The 16,943-nt window shown below is 43.3% G+C and overlaps 1 protein-coding gene across 2 annotated transcripts in view; it reads left to right on the top strand.

Annotated features, from left to right (window-relative positions):
- TCF20 (transcription factor 20) overlaps positions 1-9,399 on the top strand; it is a 64,055-nt gene extending 54,656 nt beyond the window's left edge. The window contains exons 4-5 of one of the 2 annotated variants that reach the window (XM_080340236.1): positions 1,995-2,044; positions 9,222-9,399. In XM_080340236.1, coding sequence (XP_080196362.1) covers positions 1,995-2,044; positions 9,222-9,239 — 68 coding nt within the window. In that variant the 3' untranslated portion in view covers positions 9,240-9,399. Of the gene's footprint in view, positions 1-1,994; positions 2,230-9,221 lie in introns of those variants that run through there. The other variant, XM_080340235.1, reaches the window with a different exon arrangement.
- Positions 9,400-16,943: the final 7,544 nt, after the last annotated feature.

Below are 16,943 nucleotides of genomic sequence, written 5' to 3'. Positions count from 1 at the left end.
GTGACTAAATGATGAATTGTAATCTGTGATATAAAGTACTTGGAACTGCTAACTGAAATCCAGGCCAGCTTTGTAATGATGAACAAGTTTTGCCTTATTGGTATTCAGCTGATTTTCTACAGTGAGCCGATGAAATTTTTCATAGATGTCCCTTAAGAGAAACAAAAAAAAAATGCTATTAATTGGATCTGCTGTTAGTATTTGCAACAAAAATGCCACCGTCAGTAAGAAATGGAGCTCTGTGTGCAGATCAGGCATGAGGTACGAGGTTTCTGACAGTTCCTCCTGATCCTTGTATGATCTTCCTTTCTGATGTACTAGCTGGAGAAGTGCATTCATTACCCATGTTGCGTTTCCAAGAAAGAAGAAAGCTCCATCCTGTTCTAACATACTGTGTATATTTTTGATGATTGCTCTGTATATTTTTGATGATTGGTGTATTATGCAGTGATAATTCATGCTGTAGTCTGAACACACAATTCCTGCCCTTATAATGAGGCAACGTTTTATTTATTTCCTGATATTTGCTAATACCGCATTTGAAATTGCTATCCATGGCAGGATTAAGGGTTTTACTCCCCTTTGCTAAAATCTCTCAACTTAGCCTGTCGCATGCTGTTTCCCTTTGATTCGGGCCAGAGGCATTCATGTTGAAACATAAGCATTTCATAGCAGAGGGATGCTCTGCCAAAGCTTGGGTGTCTAGAAAGCTTTTTCCCTCAAGCTTTAGTTGCAGTCTCCTGCTGTCTGCTAAACTCTTCCAGCAGATTGAAACAGCAGGTAGCGCTGGTTATGATACGTATTTAAGAGCATTTTAAATTAGCACGTTTTATTTACCATTGTGCTTCTTTACTTGCTAGCTCTTTGGGTAGGTGGGAGCAGAGAGGAGGTCAGAAGCACCTTGCTGAATTCTCGCGGTGTCAGTCACGCTGAGCTGGTGACGGTGCTCGGTCAGCCTGGCTTCTGTGCGGGAGGCAACGGGAGAGGAAAACATAGGAGTTTGGGCAGGTTGAGAGGTGCAGGTCAGGGTGCCCAGGGGAGGCAGCTGAATTGTCTCTGGAGAGCGCTGCTTTTCCACTTGGCAGAGAGGGTGAAATACAGGGTATCTGGAAGGCACAAATGGAAGGAAGGCGGAGAGCTGGGCAGCGGTGCTCCTGTTGTGGGCACCGTGCTGAAGTTCCATGAGCTGCAACTCGGCGTGCTTTGGAGGTGTTGTCTAGAAGGGAAAGCAACACCTACACTGCCAGTGCCACTAAAGAAATGCTCTTCAAACAACAGTTTTGCTTAATTTTGTTCCTAAATAAGCAGTTCTACATAGGTGCACCACTTTCTGTAATAGGTTTATATCATTAATTTAGCTATTGCTTAGATCATAGAAGCTTCACCTATACGAATCATGGAAGCAGATCCAAGAGCAAACATGAGTGACCTGAGTACCAGACATAGTGTCAAAGTGTAAACTGATCACCAGGATTTGGGATTGCAAATGAGCTGTCAGGTACACCCATACCTAGAGACACACACCCCTTCTCCCCCTGATCCTGATGAGGCCTTGGGGTAAGGATGAAAGGCAACTATTTTCTTATAAAGTATAAAGCGTGGGGATCATCTGTTCAGATTAGATGAATTCATCCGTCTTCCTTTTGCTGTAGCAAGGAGGGCTGGAATAGCTGAAGCGGGTTGGGTGTAGGATTTTTAGGCTTGCTGTTGTCATTCTTACTCTATACAGAGGATTGAGAAGATTGGGAATGCTTGGACTTGTCTTGGTAATCCAGACACCATTGTCACTTGGGGTGTTTAGTAATTTTATTTGCTAAAAGTTTGGGAGTAGAAGGGATGAACCTGTGATAAGATACTATTCCTATAAGAGATGTTTGAATGAAAAATATATACCTATGAAGGAAGATTAACACATGTGATGTATTATTCAAGTTTGGTTGTTTTTTTTTTTTTTAATTAAATAAGTAATAAATTACTGTTTTCTCCTCCTCTAGATTGTTTACTAAACGAAGAGAATTTCTCAGTGAGGTGCCCCAAGCACAAGGTAAGAATCCTCTCCTGGATAAGACCTGTTTTTTGCTGCCCTCTTCTGGTACCTAAATTTGGATTGGTAATTTTATACTTTGATAACATCTGTAGCCAGAGATGCTTTTAGATTAATTCTTCTGTGATGTGTGCTTGTGGTATATTCTGGGGGCAAACATCGACTTGAGAAGAATACAGAGAGTTTAAGAGGATAAATTTAATTTTTTGCCCTATCTGTTCAGTTGTTCTTTAGATTCTTGATGACTCTCCAGAAAGCCCAGCTTCATTTCCTGTCTTCTGTGATAGAATCAGTGCATTGCTCGCTGTTTCTGTTTGTGTGCTACATTGAAACTGGCAGTGGTTTTTCTCCTTGGATTTACTGAGGATGCAGGGAGGAAGAAAAATGGCTCGTGGAAAAGTTTCGAGCAGTTTTTGGGAGCGTTTAGACTATGTCACGTGCCTGAAACACCTTGTTCTAGTTTAGTGGTACTTAACTAGACTGAGTCTGACCACTCAGCCTTCAGTATATCTGTTTAGTTGTTCTGCAGATCTTTGACTCTTCTGAAGACCCATCATTGTTTTTGATTTTTGATGATGGATTCAGCATGCTGCTTCTGCCTAGGGTTTGGGTGTCCTTCACTGAAAGTCCCTGGGGCCTCCAGACACAGTGGTGCTAAGAGCTGGATGGCTGTTGCTCTGTGTCTGTGTGGAAAGAGGAGACAAGGCAGACAGCGCATACTCTCTTTTACGTGTAAGCAACATGATACAGTGCTGGGAATGCTTCTCCCAGCCCATAAGGGAGGATAGATTTCAGGGAGGCTGTGGATACCAGTCCTCCAGTTCTAAATGCTCAGAAATATCCAGGAAAAATGGCTATTCCTGTGCCCAGTTGGATGCAATAAGAATTGAGAAAGAGTGTGGATGGCTTATAATGGAAAGCAAATGATAATAGGGAAGAAAGAATTGGGTTGCTTTCTGGCAGAGATTAGTCTCCATTTAGCCCTTGTCTGCAGATCTCTTCTCTGTGTAGAATTAGACTGACATCTGGTGGTCTTTTGTCTTCACAGATTATCATTAATCTGCCTTTTGTAAACACACAAGAATTAGTCTCATGTTCCTTTCTGGATGTTCTACCACAATATGATGTATTTATACACGCGTATTTAAAATGCGCTGGAAGATTCTGGGGACATTCAGGCTGTTATCCAGAACTGGCCTACTTTTCATCATATAAAAGAAACTTAATTATTCTGCACAATTGTGGAATAGTGTTGAACATGTGCAGCAAGCTTAAATTGATGTGTTAATGCTACACAAAACTGCAGATCTTGCCAAACAAAATCATGAAGGATGAGCTTCCTTTACTGTGGAATGCAACTACCCGAGTGCCACATGCTGCCTAACTTTGGATATTTGACTGAAGAGAGTAGCAAGGCTGTTTTATTTTTGCTGCCCGTTGTCCAAAGTATTGCATGGAAACACAGTGTTAAAGTTTTTCATGGCTGACTTGGGTCACTGCTGCTGTACATAAGTACTTTCAGTGATGGTGGTCAAACTGTGAAAGGAAACAACCATTTTCCAGAAGATTATACTCTTGGAGAAGATACTGAGCAGGCACATTGGTTTCTAAAGTAGTCTTGTGGGGCAGGAGGGGGAGAGCTGCCAATTAAGTTGATAAAGGTACTTCATGAGGCAATAAAATTTTGGATTTTATTCAAAACTATCCCACTGCAGATCGTTTTCTGTGTTACGTCGAAAATGGAAATTCAACACCAGCAGCCTCCCTTTGACACTGAAGTTTGTTGGCTTTTGCTTAGTAAAGACGTGAATCATTTGGTGGAAGTCAAGCAGAGTTTTCTTCGCTTGGCTGTGACTCTGCCCTTGCCCTGTGGTTCACTGATCATTACTGGTTTGTTCCAAATCCTTCTGCAGGGCACATTTGGATCACCCTGCTCCTTCCACTGGAGTGGCTGGGAAGGGGAGTTCCAGCCAGCTGCGAAGCAGGAGCAAGAGGGTTGAAAACCATCGCTCTGGAGTGACCGGAGAACAAATTGCATCAGTTTTTTGCATGACATGAACATGAGCAATTGAGAAGAAGAAAGACTTTAGATTAGACCATTTAAAACTATGCTTTTAGGTAACACCAGTTTAACATTAGTAGCTAATTAGTAGCTGTCTAATACCTCATTCTTCTGTGCTAACACTAAATCCCCCAGCATAGTGCCTCTTATCCTTTTTCAGTCGTAGGCAAATACATCTCATCATAGTAAGTGGCTCCTGGAGGGCAAAGGTGCTTCTTGCCTCATTAACTGCGCTTGACACCGAGGCATAAGCAAGCTACGTCCAGAGGGATGGGGATGGGTCCTGCCTTTCCCCCTGCTCCCCAGCGAGCTTTCCCATTTCCTTCTGTCAGCATTGATGCTTCACCCATCCATGTCCGGAATGTGCTACTTTTGCAAAATAGCAGATTTTATCACTGGGAAAATGCTGTCTGAAAACTAATCATCTTTCGAAGGGTTAGCTTCTTCTCGCAAACCCGGCTGGCTGTGTGTCTGCAGCACAGCAAGCGCTGTTGCAACAGAACTGAAGAGGATGCCGAGGCACTCAGGAGGGCATAAAGGGGATGGGATACCTCACCTTTTGGTGGCACTGCAGTCAGTCTTAGATTGTCTTAAGCCATCTGTGGGGCAGTTTTAAGTGGTGTTTCTCAGCTTGTTCTACCTTTTTGCATTAAATTCTGTTTTTCTTAAAATTAACCAGGCTTTCATATACCAAACTCTTTCCTTTTGCAGAATTGCCTGCTTTTGTCACAGGGAAAACTCTGTCTGAAAAATCTGTGTCTGGTTCCAATACTGACTTCTCTTTCTCTCTCTCGCTTCCTGTATGTTCACTTTCCCTACCCCTGTCTTCCTTTCCTCCCTCCTTTTCTTTTTCCTCCTCCTTTTGGCTTGCTGGTCTGTCAGCCCCTCCTTCCTTGCTCTCTTCCCTCCTTGCAGAACAAGATGGTGAAAGGCAGCCTCAGCACAGAGCAGTCGGAGCGGGGGTGAGGGGGGAAGTGTACACCTGGGAATGGAAATAAAAGCAAGCACAGGTGAGTTGGGGAGAGTTTCCAGTTTCCACCTGCTGCCCTCTGTGGCTCCTTACCTCCAGTGCCTTCCCCGATTCTATGAGGAATCAAGGTGCTCTCGTGTATATTCAGAAAACTTGTAATAACTGTTTCTTTTTCTCCCCCTGCTACCATTCTGTTCAGACTAGCGACTGCACTTTTTTTATTGTATTTCTGCAGCAGTTCTTTTGTTTAGCAGTGAGAGGCAAAACTTGTTAGCTGTTACAACTACCTGATTACTCTCCCAGCTAAACCAGTGGCAGAAATCTCCTTTCATATTGCTGTGATCACGTCCATGAGGATCTGAAAGTTTTTTTTTCCGTAAGTCTCAGAGTAGTTAATAGTAAGCTTCTCTAAAAATAAATAAATTAATCAATCTCTTACATTTTGTTATGTAAGGAAGAGTTAATAATACTGATAAGTTCAAGATTATTGTAATCTTGATTCCCCCTTTTTCTGTAAATGCAAAGACAGGAGTAAGTAAAATAATCTTATCGGGAGCCCATTACATTCAGACCAGCATTTTCCTCTGTTTTGCAGACAGATGTGGGTGATAGAAGGTGGAACTGTATCCACATGTGGCCATAATTTCACAAGCTCGTAATGTTTGCTCTGGTCCCTTGTCTCCTCTCGCTCTGGATCCAGACTGGGCTGTGGTTGCTAGAAGTCTGTGGGAAAGAGCAGTTGTGCTGCAGCCCCAGCTCCCCGGCTGCTCTTCCTTCCTGCCTCCTTTGTCCGCTCCCAGTGTTCATGCAGCCATGGGTGAACATGGCGGGGAGTTCAGTTTGGCTGAAACTACATTTTGTCACGTTCATGTCTGAGTTGGGTCATTTTCCTAATCTGGTTCACTCTGTGGGCAAATACCCTGGCACGAGGGAGGAGCGCAGAGGTGGGAGTTAGCGCCCAGGGAATGGGATGTGGTTGGGATTTCTTATTTCGTTTCCACCAAGGGTATTACCACTCGGTGGCAACAGGGACATCTAAATGCAGTATGTATTTGGTTTCAAATTAATACTTGTTGGCACCCTTTCCCAAGAAGGTCTCTTGTCTTAGTTTTCCTGCTGAGTTGCATTTCTCACTCAAGCTCGTTGCTTCTCTTTTTCTTGCAATCATGCAGGTGAAGTTGCTCTTTGATGTCTGTTCTCTGAGCTGATGATAACAATCCCCTTCCTTCACTGCCGTCTCCTTGCTTCCCAGGCACCTCTCTTACCTTAAAACCTTACCTGTTTCTTGAGTTAAGTAATTGTAAAGTACTTTTAATGGTGTTTTCTGTGAAGGAGGAGAGATTAGACAGAAACTTCTGACTTTTAGTGCAGTAGCAGAAGACAGGTAGTGTTTCATATAAACACTTTGTAGACTGACTGTTGACTTGGTTTAGCTCTGTGATTTTTCATTTTTAACAACATTATTTCTTGGCTTTGGAGTGTTGTTAAAACAGTTACCATGCTAACAGTATGTAAAGTTGATTATCTGAGTAACTTCTTCCTTCCATGGTAAAGGTCATTGGGATTCTTTTAAGCTTTTCTCTTTTCCTTAAAGTGTAAAAGGCAATACAATTCATAGTATTAAAACAGGATGATCGTCTCACAGGGCATCTGCTATGACTGTAGTCTTCCCAGTTATGTTTTTTCTGGGCCATTTCTTTAAGGTACTGGTGAACATTACTAAGTCCCAGAGATATTTACACAGCTTTGTTTCCTCATTTATAGTCAATGGCTAACTTTCTTTCAATGTAACATAGGAATGTATTGGCTTGAGACTTTGCAGGCTGTGGAATCACAGCATGGTTGGGGTTGGAAGGGACCTCTGGAGATCCATCTAGTCCAACCCACCTGCTAAGGCAGGGTCACCCAGAGCAGATCGCACAGGAATGCGTCCAGGTGGGTTTTGAATGTTTACAGAGAAGGAGACTCCACAACCTCTCTGGGCAGCCTGTTCCAGTGCTCTGGCACCCTCAAAGTAAAGAGATTTCTCCTCATATTCAGATGGAACCTCCTGTGTTTCAGTCTGTACCATGAATCTCTGTATCATGTTCACCATGTGCTCTAGACATCTCTCTCAGGCATCATTTGTTTCCAAAGCCACTTCTGTGTCAAGTAGTTCTTTTCTGAAGGTCCTACTTAGTCTCCTCCTTTTGTTGCTGAGAATGTCTTAAAGATGTTCTCCAGCCTGACCTTGAATCCCAAAGTAAAAACCATGTAAATCTAAAAGATCCAGTTATCTAAAATAATAATAGTTAAAAAATTGCTGCATTACTGTGGTAAAGAAGTGTAGAGGAATTCAGTAGTCCTGGTAGTACAGGAGCTGCCCTTCCACTGCCCTTACTGTAAGACAGAATGGGCACTCAGCTGTTAGATTGTTGGGCTGGTTTAGTCCTGGTTCACTCCTGGGCCCAGCAAGTGAAGAACAACCCTGCGTGTTGGATAACATCCAGGCAAGTCAGTGTATTCCGTCTCTGTTGCTTCTCTCTGCCTGAGCCAGTTGCCTCTAGAACATTTGGATCCAGTCCAGATCTGGAGAGTGAGTCTGGTGCTCTGGATCGTGTCCAGGAGCGGGGCCGGACTCTCTCTGTGTGGGGAGCCTGTTTCCTCGCGGAGCCGGCGCCTCGCGCTCTGGGCCGATTCCAGGCACAGCCGAGCTGCACTTGTACAGGAGCCAGAGGCAGCAACGCGGCCTTGATGCTCCTCTGGCGAGGGCTCGCAGTTGCACAGTAATGAACCCCGCGAAGGTCAGCTGCCTGAGATCTCAAGGAACCTCCCTCCTTCCTCCGTAGCTGCCACTCCGTGGCGTTCCCACTGTTTGCCACACGTGCTCGCTCGGCTCTCGGTTCCCAGCCTGGCCCCCTGCACCACGGGGGTACGTGCAGCCGGGAGGTTGGCCTGCTGGGGTGTCATCTAATCAGTGTGCCGATCATCACAACAGCACTGACTTCTGTGTCACACTTCGTTAGGCTTCCTGGAGTTTAATTGCCAGCTGTGAATGAACACGGGTGTTATTTGTTCCTAGGCACACCTCTAATGCCATTAACTGTTTTCCATATGTGTTGCTTATAGTGCGAGCTTTTTTTTTTCCTTTTTCCAAGCTCATTAGCTGGTGGGGTGGGATTTATATGTTCTATCAAAGGGTTAACCTTACTAAATAAACAGATTGCTTGTGGGGTCATTTGTGTTATGGGAGAAGGGAAGAAAGGAATATATTATTTCAAGCTTTGCTTTCTCGGCTGTGCAGATTAAGAATGAGAACCATGGCTTAGAGAAATGAAATTTTAATTTTGTGTGCAGTTTCTCTTTTGAACTGAGCCTCCATCAACTTAGCAAACTCCTGAAGTTAATTTTCTTGCCTCAGAGAATTTCTGGACAGGGAGAATGAGCGTGCCAAGCACTTCGACATTTCCACGTTTATCTTGAAAGACATCAGAAGCCTAGTCCTTCCGTGAACTGTCACCATCAGCACCATCTGGCAATTAGACCAAACAAGCAGGAGAAAGAAATACCACCTGCCCTCTGACTAGTTTAACTGCAGCTTGAACTTCATTTTTTGAAATCCAGCCAAATTTGTTCCTGTGGTTGGACTCCTGTGATTTTGATACCTGCTTCACTGTCTGCTACATATTCACTGAAAACCACTGTTGGATGGTGGCCTGGTGACCCGGATCGAAATGCTTGGTTCCAGTCCCTGAGGGGCAGCGTGGCAACCCCGAAGCTGCCATTGCATTGGAACGTGCTTGGCCCTTGTGTTTCCAGTTCTCATAGTCAAGATAAGGAGTGAACATGAGGCAAACGAGCTCCTTTCTGGCTGCTGAAGGCAGCTGCTCTGTGCGTGCCGTGCCCTTCTCCTGGCACAGGTTGTCCTGTCGTCCTGGACCTCCTCTGTAACTGAGCTCATTTAACTTTCTGCAGGTTGTTAATCTAGTAGTTTTTATTACACGGATTTGCTTTTATGAGCTGTTACTGTTGTGCTTCCATCCGTTTGCAGTCCCCAAAACAAAAGAGCTCTTGGTGTTACCGCTGCGGTGGGCTGCCGAGCGGGTTCCTCTGAAGCCTGAAGGGAAGGAACCATCCCAATGTTACCGTTTTGCTTTGTTTTTCAGGTTAGGCTGTTGAGATAAAAAGCGGTGGACATTCGTGACTGAATGGAATCTCTCCCACTGTGCAGCCATGCCCCCTCTCGACGTGCCTGCCAATGCCAGCACTTCATAAATTCTTACATCACACTCAAGACTGATGACATCACAGAACCTGACCAAGGAGTCTGAACCAGCTGTTTCCATGGACACAATCTCCATAGTGACAGTGGGAAGGGGAGGGGGAAAAAGGAAACAGGTGGGGGGAATTAAAGAGGGAGGGATAAATATATATATATATAAAGATCTATTTTTTAGTCTTGAAAGACTTTGTTTTAAATGAAAGGTGCGCTATATCCCTTTTGATGCTTTTGATTAAAATTAACAAAAACCCATACAAATTAAAAAAGAAAACTGTAGCTAAAGGAAATATTAAATCCAAGATTAAAGCAAGGCTCGTGGAGCCTAACACTTTGTGGGAAAGAACAGCAGAACTGGGAGCGCTGCAGACAGGACTTGTGTCCCCTCCTCTTGCTTTCTTTCTCACAACGTCCAGTTTTAAAAGGCAAACAAAGTAATGATAAATTGTTTTTAGGGTGTGGGAGGAAGGCTTGGATGGTTGCAGGTAATGGGGTGTAATTTTTGAGAAACACTATAGAATCAATAGTGGAAGCTTGAAAAACATCTGAAGACTCTTAGGTCATGAGAGTCATGAAGTAAGAGGTAGTTGCTGCTTGCTAGATCCCGTATACCTTGTTTGAGTGGGAATGTCTGTACCACACGACGGAAGAGGGAATATCTGCCTTTTGTGGCAACAACATGCGCCCCCACATCATTCCAAGAAGCTGCCTTCAGTTTTGAGAGCAGGTGAGAGGAAGATGTGGTGTGCCTGCCAGATTGGGGAATTGGAAAGGAAGTCTGAATGTTGGTGGAGTCAAGGTGTCTTCAAACTGATCAGGAAAATCCACTTAGCCCTTTTTTTATTTTATGTTTTGCTTTTCCTAAGGCAGGAAGAGGGAATGTCAGTGGAACAGCCTACACTATATGGTTATTTGGGATGTTTTGGTTTTTGTTTTTTGGTTTTTTTGTAAATTATGTAATTTTAAAACATTTGGGTTTAAGGAACAACAGCAACCATTTTTCTTTTTCTTGTTAAGGCCTTAAGAAAGGGGTTAGTGCATCTTTCAGGGGTCACTCTGCCATGGGAATAAAATAGCTGTTTCACAAACAGTTTTATATAAAAAAAGCTTAAAAAAACCAAAAAAACTAATAAACTTCATTTTAACCTTGTCTCCTTTTGTTTTGTGCGAACTTGATTTGTTTAAAAGGACAGAGAGACAGTACTATCTGCTGCTTTTTGGTTTCTTTGCCTTCATCAGTTCTGCCTTCAGCGATGACCTTCCAAACTGGCCCAGCAAGAAGACGACCACAAAAGCTTTTAAAAATTAAAGCTTGGGATTTGTTTGATGTGCAGAGATAACAAGCCAATGACTGGATGAGTTTTCTGTTCCTGTGGGCTGGTGGTACCTCACCAGGTTGCTGACTTGTGTCATTCATTGGACGGTAGCATATCCCAGCGATATCAAACTATGTGGTGTTTACTGGGAAGTCACCAGAGAGAGGGATCTAACCAGCATGACTTGGATCAAAAAACGGGGTTGATATTGTGGGAAGAACTATTTTAAAAAGTTATGTACTGGATGCTTGCTCAACTGCTCGCATTTTGGAGTATTCAGCACATAAAAAAATAAAATCTATGATAGCTCATATTAAGATATCTATTTTAACTCTATTTTTAAAAGATCGATTTAAAGATTCGGGAGATAATTTGGCAGTTATTTATTTCTAGAAGTTGCTACTCTTCACGGTTAAGTATTTGGAAAGAAAGGGCAGTCTTCTGCTTACTCCTTTCCCAGTAGCAGCTACTGAAGTTAGTATGTCCTTCTACATTAAGAAATAGACCTGTTGTGATAAATGTCACTAATGTGTCCTGAATTGGTGCTGAAAATATTTAACTGCTGGTGTAGTCAGAAAAAAAAAAAACAAAAAATCATTTTTAGCATAGTTAATGTGATTGAGTAAATGACTTCTTTTCAACTGAATAAAAATTGTTTTTTTTTTTCCTAGTGTCTGTTCTATTCTACCTGTTCCATAGAAACAAACACTTACTGCTACTGCATTGATTTATGTGGGTGAAGAATCCCCTATGTAGTACTACAGCAGAGGACGGTGCGGTGAAACTGCTGAATTGGGTACTGCCGGCTCCTCAGGGCGGTGTCACGCGGCGGAGGGAGAAGGTTTTGGGGAAGCTGGGGGGGAATCTGGGGGGCTTCCCTTGTGCTCATGGCAGTGGTGGAGGTTCTCTAGCTCCTCGTGCACTGTGGTTGGAAATTAGCGGGAGTCATGTAGAGCAAATAAATGTATGGTAATGCGTTTGACTCTATGAGAAATATTTCTCGGTGGGAACTGCTTAAAACCCTTCAAAGTAGCTGCTGCTTCCCCCTTCATCGGCGCTGCTGTCAGAGGTAAGGGCTGTGCTCTCTAGTAAAGAGAGGTCTTGCAAGTTGGTAGTCTTTGCTTGTCACCAAGTCTTTACAGAAACCGGAGCTGCCATGATTCTCTAAAACCAGACCAGGAGGAACCTAAAACAATGTGGGAGAACCTGGAAACAATCCAGAGCAGTCACAGAATCCAGTTGGAAATAAAAATTTATTTTGCCTGAGAAGATACAAAGTGCATGAGTGGATTCTAAAAGCCATTGTACAATATTTTTACTGGCTCTATTGTGCAAAAGCAATGAACAGCTTGATATTGTGGATATCCCAGAATTGGAAGGAAAAAGTTTGGCAATCTTGGCTCATTTAGAATTTGTGGAGCAGAAATGACCTGCAGCAGAACATTAGAACATGGAGATTGTGTAGAGAAGAAAAAGAGTGGCCTGCCGGCCACTTGGGAATTACCTGTTTGGATGAGGAATGTACTAACGAGAGTTTGGATAAGGCATCTCATTTCCAAAGTGTTTCTCCACACCCACTCCCATCAGGATCTCTGAAAGGAAAGAGACACCAGTTTGCTGAGAAATGTACGTGATGGTTTAACAGCGTTTCCAAAGTGCGTGGTGGCCATTTAAAAAGGAAACTCCAACAATGAATGCGAGTCAAATCAAGGGCAAAAGAAGGATGTCGTTTTTCCATAAAGGATTTGCAATGGCTCCAATGTGCAAAGGATGTCTATCGATAACAAGCAGATCAGTTTTCAGCTGGAGATGAGGATATAGGAACTGATGGAGGGCCTGGGATATGTACAGCAAGCACACTGTGATACTAGGAGCTACCAATTGATAGATTAATCATGGATTTTTTTATTGCATGTGAAATCTACACTTGGAAGTCCAAGGCACAGGCTGCTATGGAGTTTATAGTGAGGTTGTGCAGCCCAGCAGAAAGCGGTCCCAGCTGCTGCTGCAGGAGGTGGCGGCCATCCTCACTGATGTGCGTATCACACGGGCACCTGTGGGGATTTTACCTGGGGTTGTGACGTTCCTGAACCTTTTGAATTCGCCTTAGAACAAGACAAACGCAAGGTCTAAGTATTGATGTAAAAAAAAACATTCAGGGGTTCGGGGCAGAGCCTCTGCCAGGGAATGTTGCACATCTGGTTCATGGAGCCCAGCTCATGCCAAGCTAAGGGAAAACATTTTTGCTGGAACATATGTTAAAAAAAAAGAAAATGGTCAAGATATGGGCAACTGAATGACAGCTCTGGTATTTTGACTGCTTAATGTACAGTATCAACTGTAACATACATCAGAACGTATGTGAGGAGAGACAATACTTTTAATTTAACTGGTACAGTTACAGGGAGAACATTTTGGGGCTGAGTTGGATATCAACTTTCTAAATTTTTATGCCTAATAACAGTGTTATTACATGAGCAAATATCTACACCATCTTCAGTGCAGTGGTTGTCCTAGACACAGAACTGGTTTGTCTGACCTAATCCCTGGATTATCAGACTGTGCTCTTTCTGAAAATGTAGAAAATTCAGTTTAAACATTGGACCTTTGGAAGTGGAACAGGATATGGCTGAGGATGAATAAGTCATCAATGGTCTGGATTTATTTTTTTAGTGATTAAAAGTTGTGTGAAAACATGGAGTACAGGTAATCCAGGTTCAGTTGCAGATCTAGAAAACAAAGAAGTGGCAAATATTTTGTGGCTCTGCTGACTTTCCTCTGAGAAGCTGAAAGTGTAGCTACAACCTTAGGTTTCAGTTAGAAATCTTTCTATTGCAAAACATTATATCCTTGTTTGGCTGGGGAATATTTCTAACATGTTTGGTTTTGTTGGGTTTGGGGTTTTTTTGTGGTGGTTTTGTCTGTTTTTGCTTTTTCTTTGTGGTTGTTGCCTTCTTTTTTTAAGATAGAGCTACTGCAGTATATTGTGAGTTGGAGAGTTTAGTCGATAAAGGTAGAGGGTAAAAGTAGTTATTAGAAAAGGGTAGGAGACCAATAAATTCCTGGTACTTTGTGGCGTTGCTGCGTGCTAAAGAGAGTTTGGCTATTGCACATCACTGACAAATCACCTCCACCCACACAGACACCCTGCACCCAGACTGACCTGTGCTATTCAGCCAGCAATTAGTATGTACAGCTGTGAAGGAAAGTGTGTGGTTTTCCTTACAGCATAAAGGTCAGTGAAATGGTGCCTGTCATTATACGTGAGTGTTTAATTTTTTCCTCTGCCTATACTTTTGGTCAGATCCAAAAGGCTCGCTATGTCATCCCGCTGAAAAGTGGACAGAGTGCTGGTTACAGGGTCTTTTTGTAGGATTTAATTTCTTAAGTGGGACTCATAGCTCTAGAGAATGGAGCCTGAATTAGAGGGAAAGCGTTGCTGTGTGCTGGCTTCTTCCATAGGGCTGTACACAGAGCCGAGATTGCTTCCCTTTCCTCCTCATCCTCTAGAAGTTTCACGTAACTTCTTGCTTAACTCAGTTTGAATGCGATGGTTTCAGGTTTTTGATCTTACCTGGCCAGCTTTAGAAATGCTGATACTTCTTAGCAGCCGTAGCATTATCTCCCATCCAAATAAGCCTGGAAAAGAAAAATACTCTTCTAGCTCATAGCAAACCTCCTATGAAGGAAATCTTCACTCCAGCTGGTGATCAGGATGCACACTGACTGTGCACTCATCTGCATGTTAACACCTGTGTGCATGTACTACTGAACATGAACACATCCAGGTCATCTGCAAATACCACCTGCTTTACATTAGTGGCTTTTGGGCTGGAGCTACTGAACAGCCAGACTGGGAGGTCACAGTGGGTTTGGAGGTCAGTGCTCCCTGGCTTTGGGGTACATTGTGACAATGGTTTCCTGAGTTTCATTGAAATTACTGATTTTCAGTGCCACAGCTGTTAGTGGGGAGCAGCAAAAAGTGGCAGAGAAGTGTTCAGGGAAGGAGCTGGGAGGTGCTCTACATTTACACTAAAGATAAGTGTAGTGTTGTAAGGATCAGGCTGCGCTGTATAGCGAGAGAGCTGTAAGATGAAACCAGTTGATCAGAGAAACGTCACCACATCTAATGGTTTTATTAAAAAGGGAATAGTCTGTATGTTTTATAGCATTTGTATTAGGAAAACTTAACAGGATTTCCACCTGAGCTCCTGCATCTGAGCTGTGTTTCCCTCTCAGAAGAGGGGTGGAATCATTAGATTTTTTAAAATTGTGGATTATTTTGAGGACATTATTTTGGAAACTTGGAATTACTATGAATAGATATGGACCTGGATTATGGGGCATAACAGTATCTGCTTCTTCTCGTGTACTTTTTAATCAGCTGGTGTCAAAGTGCCTTACAAACAAGAAAAACCTCACAGTTCCCATTTGTAGTTGGAAGAAATACAGAAATACAGACAAACATTCAGTGTCGTGTGATGAAATCAGGAATTGGCAGGTGGAAACAGATCTCCAAGAGACAAGGAAGGACCTTGTGTAAAAGCAGAGCAAAGACTGTGATGCAGTGTAACACTTCTGGGTTTTGCGATGTCTTTGCTGCTTTGGAAACCAAGGTGAGGAGGATGCTGTATGAAATGGGTGTTGCAGCCTCTTCTGCCACGGCTAAAACTGCTCAGGAGGAACTGGTACGTGTACAGGTGATAGACGGTGAAACTATAAGTAACCCTTTGGAAATGAAACCAAAGAGTGCACTCTGCAAGAAAACACACAAAGCTTGTGAGACACCACTGACGGAGACACTTCCAGCAACCAAAACTAGGTCATACAGAATGGACCAATTTTACAGACTCTAAGCAGATTTCCAGGGTTGTGTTCAGTTCTGCTCCAAGTACAAAACATTCTTGGCTCCATGGGAAAATGTGCTGGGAGAAGAGATGGTTTCCAGAGCCATGAGCTGGAAGTCGGCATTTGCAGCTTTTTGTGCCCTACTTCAGCCACAAAACTCGTTTTTATTAAAAACAGCAGCAGCGTGTTGCCACAGAAACACAAAAGACTTGGAAAAGATGCTGTTGTAGCAGAAATGTGAGCATTCCTTATGACAAATGTGACAGATTTAGCAAGCATCGAGTTTGTGGTTTGTTGCTTCAGAATAAGATGGAAATAAGGTGCGTCTTTTCGGTCACACAGGATTGTTACAGTCGAGAAGATGAACAAATCAGAAGCAGAAATCACTAAAACTAATCCAAGTCCCCAGTAATTGACAGCAGTGACTGCAGATCGCCAGTAGCTGGGACAAATTCTGCATTGGAGCGTGGCCCATCAGCCTCAAACACCACTCACCACCCGTGTGTGATGGATTCATCCCTGAGCTGAGGGTCAGAACTGCAGCTTTACAGTCCAACGTTCCTCTTGAAAAGAAGGAGAGGTGAGAAAACCTTTTACAAATGGCCTAATCATGTGAAAGAGCCATGGAAAAATAACAGGTCAGTAGAAGAAGTCACAGAAGATTTTTTTCTTGGGGCTCCTTTTAGGGAATCCTAAGACATGAGAGCAGGAGACCTGAGACCACTGGAAAGGTGCCTGGAGTCCTCACTGGTGGAGGTGGCTGCTCCTGCTGAGCTTTTCTGTGTGAAGTTGCATGTGTGTGAGTTTTGGAAGAACAGTCTAGGTGTAGGTATTGTTAATATATCAGACTCATTCTGTGCCACTTACTAGACCACACAGCAACGGTCCGGAAATCAATCTTCAATGTAGAACAACCTTTTTGCATCCAAGTGGTTGTTCCAAATAGAGGATAGTCTCTGTTGTGCTTAGAAAGGGAATGTTGGCCAGGTCACCTGGGCTGGTTGGTCCCTCTTCAAGGCACACACACTTCATCTTGGTTTTCTACCTCCAGTCAATAGCAACCCGCAGAAACTGTGGAACACAAAGGCTGATGTTCATTTTCTAGGATTCCTTTTGAGATAATTAAAAGATCTGCTTGAGACAGGGAGACACCAGAAGTCTGTGCAACCTGTATTTACCATTTCTGCAGAGGGAGAGAAATTTATCCATTATTTTTAGCATTTATCGGAGTTATTTGGGCTTCAGGAGCAGCTGAACGAAAACCCAAACAACCCTTCCCAGTCTGCGGTCAAGTGTTCAGTGTGGGGTCTGGTGGAACTTTCCTTTCTTGTCCCTTACAACGCAAGAGGATGGACCCATCTGGGGCAGCTCTGAGCAGCCTTTTAATCTGGCTGTTTGCGACAGCCCTCGGACCTTCACTAGGGGCATCGCCATTTGTGGTTTTT

This window comes from Nesoenas mayeri (assembly GCF_963082525.1).
Source record: "Nesoenas mayeri genome assembly, chromosome: 1".
Lineage (NCBI taxonomy): Eukaryota > Metazoa > Chordata > Aves > Columbiformes > Columbidae > Nesoenas > Nesoenas mayeri.
This window is presented reverse-complemented; position numbering and strand designations above follow the sequence as displayed.